Here is a 2,265-nt window from a genome sequence, read left to right as displayed (position 1 = left end):
TAATAGTAAAGAAATAATATTTAATAGTTTTCATATACGGAGTACAAAAAAACCACCTAAAAAGCTAAGTAATTTTTGAAGTAATAATACACCTTCATGCTCCATATTTACAAAAGAAACCAAGGGGATAAACCGATAAACTAATAACAGAAATACAAATTATAAAATAATATATCTTAAAAAAATTAAAAAAAGGGGGAAAAGAAGTTATAATCTCAAATTAAGATTAAAACTTTCCCTGTTTTTTCCCCTGTTTTCAGGGGACCAAAAAACAGAGCACCCAAAATTGAAACCCAATTATTTTATTTCTTTTAAGAACAATTCAATAATTGTTCTAAATAATCAGCTCCCAAATCTTCAAAAATCACCAAACTCTCTGAATTAGGAGTAAAAGAAGAAGAAAATGAAGTTTGATTCTTCACTTTTCTATCCTTTTTTCTGCCATTATTACCCATTGATTTCCTCTTCATCAAATGCTTCCTTTTCAATGCAATTACAGGGGAAGCAGAGCAACCTTCATTATCTTCTTCTATTTCCTCATTCTCTCTCTTCATCTCCTTCAATGACTCCCTCACCACCTCCATCGGAAAATTCATCACCGCCATCGGCCCCCTCATCGAGAATGCCGCTTGATCGTACGCCAAGGCGGCCGCCTCCGCATCGTCGAAGGTGCCTAGCCAGACTCGGACACCGTTACGCGTTGAGTCCCTAATCTCCGCCGCGAACTTCCCCCACGGCCGCCTCCTCACCCCTCTGTAGGCCCTCTCCGTGGGCCCCACGTCACCCTGAGAAAAGGATGACGTGGAGGATGATGAGGGGGAGGAGGAGTTGGTAGAAGCAGGGGAAGCGGGCTGAACATTTATTTCAGCCCGCTTTCCCTGCTGGATATCCTGCTCTGACAACATGTTAAAAAGCGCAATCTCATCAGAGTCATTGGTATTAAACGGGAGTTGAGGAAGTGAGACAGAGTTATAACTAGACCAAAACTCGTCCCATGGGAACGAGTCACACGATCTGGCGGAGCCGGACGATTCTGACTCCGACGCGGTTGATTGGTGGTGGTTGTGGTGGTGGTGGTTGTAGTAGTGGTTTTGTGTTTGGTGTGAAGAATAGAAAGAAGAAGTATTATCCATCTTATTAGAGTGTTTGAAAGTTTTTGTGTGTTGAATGGACTCACCAATTGAGGAAAAAATGAGTTCACATTCCCACCTTATTTATACTCCTTAAAATAGTGGTCCAAAAATATAATGACATATCTATAGTAAGGTATTATGGTAATATAATAGTGTCAAAAAATGGGTTTACTAGATTTGAATTTGATGTAAAATAATAAGAAGGTGACACATTCTGAATTATGGGCTAAGGAGGATGTTCCTAGAATTAAATTATTAAACAATATTTAGTAATAGATTTGATAGAAACATAAATTAATATTTAATTGTTTTATGCTTTTAGCTTTTGGTATATGTCGTTGTTGTTTTGTGAGAGTGTGAGACTTGACAAGAGACCATTATTTTGAAGAAGTTTGTTTTTAAGCACGTGGGTCAATGTCAGCCCCCCCGGCGGCGTGGTCAAGGTGGGATAGCATTCAAGTCTATGGTGATGTCATTTCTCATCTTAGAGAGTACTCCCTCCTCCGTCCCATAATTATAGTCTCGTTTGACAAAAAACACGGGTTTTAAATAAGATGGAATATATTACATGAAAAAATAGAATAAAGTACATATGATGATTGAATTGTTTGGAAAAGTGGAATAAAGTACACGTGAAATAGAATATGGAGTAGTACATATGAAAGTGGAATATAGTACATGGGTGGGGTTTTCAATACATTTTTAATTAATATAGTACATGAGAAAGTGGGAACCTTAGTAGTCAAAATTAGAAATAAGACTATAATTTTGGAACGCCCGATTTAGAAAACATGACTATAATTTTAGGACGAAGGGAGTAGTTAATAATAATAATAATAACAATAATAATAATAATAATAATAATAATAATAATAATATATTATTATTATTATTATTATTATTATTATTATTATTATTATTATTATTATTATAAGTAATACTCCCTCCATTCCTAAATGATCTTCCTATTTGGTGTTTGGGGTGGAAAATAAGAAAATGGAATCTTGTAATGATTGAGTGTAAGAGTAATGATTGGGTGTAAGAGAAAATAATAAATAAATGAAGAAAAGTAATACTCCGTAATAAAGAAATGAAGAAGAGAGAAGATATTTTTATTAAAGTAATAAAAAAT

The 2,265-nt window shown here is 35.1% G+C and overlaps 1 protein-coding gene across 1 annotated transcript; it reads right to left on the bottom strand.

Annotated features, from left to right (window-relative positions):
* On the bottom strand, positions 1-1,207 carry LOC110794342 (ethylene-response factor C3). The gene has a single exon (XM_021999304.2). The coding sequence runs from the start codon at positions 1,131-1,133 to the stop codon at positions 312-314; it is 822 nt and encodes a 273-aa protein (XP_021854996.2). The 5' UTR covers positions 1,134-1,207; the 3' UTR covers positions 1-311.
* Between the last annotated feature and the right edge of the window lie 1,058 nt (positions 1,208-2,265).

Source organism: Spinacia oleracea, chromosome 5, assembly GCF_020520425.1.
Source record: "Spinacia oleracea cultivar Varoflay chromosome 5, BTI_SOV_V1, whole genome shotgun sequence".
NCBI classification, from domain to species: Eukaryota; Viridiplantae; Streptophyta; class Magnoliopsida; order Caryophyllales; family Amaranthaceae; genus Spinacia; species Spinacia oleracea.
The sequence above is the reverse complement of the archived record's forward strand: the minus strand, read 5'-3'. Positions and strand labels throughout refer to the sequence as shown.

Excerpts from the sequence above, each read along its gene's own strand:
- LOC110794342 (XM_021999304.2), bottom strand. The coding sequence starts at position 1,133 with ATGGATAATACTTCTTCTTTCTATTCTTCACACCAAACACAAAACCAC.